General features: G+C 50.4%; 1 protein-coding gene across 1 annotated transcript; it reads right to left on the reverse strand.

Annotated features, from left to right (window-relative positions):
• On the reverse strand, nucleotides 1–648 carry GGTG_14456 (hypothetical protein). The gene has a single exon (XM_009232381.1). The coding sequence runs from the start codon at nucleotides 544–546 to the stop codon at nucleotides 142–144; it is 405 nt and encodes a 134-aa protein (XP_009230645.1). The 5' UTR covers nucleotides 547–648; the 3' UTR covers nucleotides 1–141.

The raw sequence follows: 648 nt of genomic DNA on the forward strand, positions 1-648 counted from the left end.
TTCTGGGGTACGCCTTGCCTTCCCGCAAAGCTGTCAGAAATTCGTCCGCCACCTTTGCCAATTGTGAACCAATGCCCCTCGCTGACTGCTCCTTTAACTGTTCCATCTCGTCTTGCCCAACCCTTTGGTAATCCCGAAGTGCTATACCGTCGTCCAGTTGTCCATCGAAGGGAAGCATGGCCATAAATGCTCCCAAATTTTCCAATTTTCCTGCTTTGAAAAGCGATTTTTAAACGCACCATATGTCAAGGTAGCGACTTCTGCATGCGCTTTTTTGAGCACATCTTCAGGGTTGCGCTTTCTGTTCGCCTTCTCCTTCTCAAGGTTGATAAGCTTATTAGCTGAAGCCCATGCTATCCATGACCTTAGGCCACAGTAGCCAGCTGACTGCTTAGCCTGAATCGCAATCTTGCAATATGCAACTGCTGCGCGGACACTATCTTCTTCCTTGACCTCTAACTCTGGAAGCCGTCCATTTCCCCTTGAAGCTCTGATGTGACCCCTTAACCGTGCGATGGCATTTGCGTCGCGTAAATGTTCGGCCATAATGGCTACGGGACGGGGCTTTCGCTTGGATTGTGGCTCGTCGGATGGTGGTTCATTTGGGGCAGCAGCGCGTTTGTTTTCCGTAACCTTGGTGNTTCGACG

The sequence above is a fragment of the Gaeumannomyces tritici genome (assembly GCF_000145635.1).
Source record: "Gaeumannomyces tritici R3-111a-1 unplaced genomic scaffold supercont2.483, whole genome shotgun sequence".
Lineage (NCBI taxonomy): Eukaryota > Fungi > Ascomycota > Sordariomycetes > Magnaporthales > Magnaporthaceae > Gaeumannomyces > Gaeumannomyces tritici.

Excerpts from the sequence above, each read along its gene's own strand:
- GGTG_14456 (XM_009232381.1), bottom strand. The coding sequence starts at position 546 with ATGGCCGAACATTTACGCGACGCAAATGCCATCGCACGGTTAAGGGGT.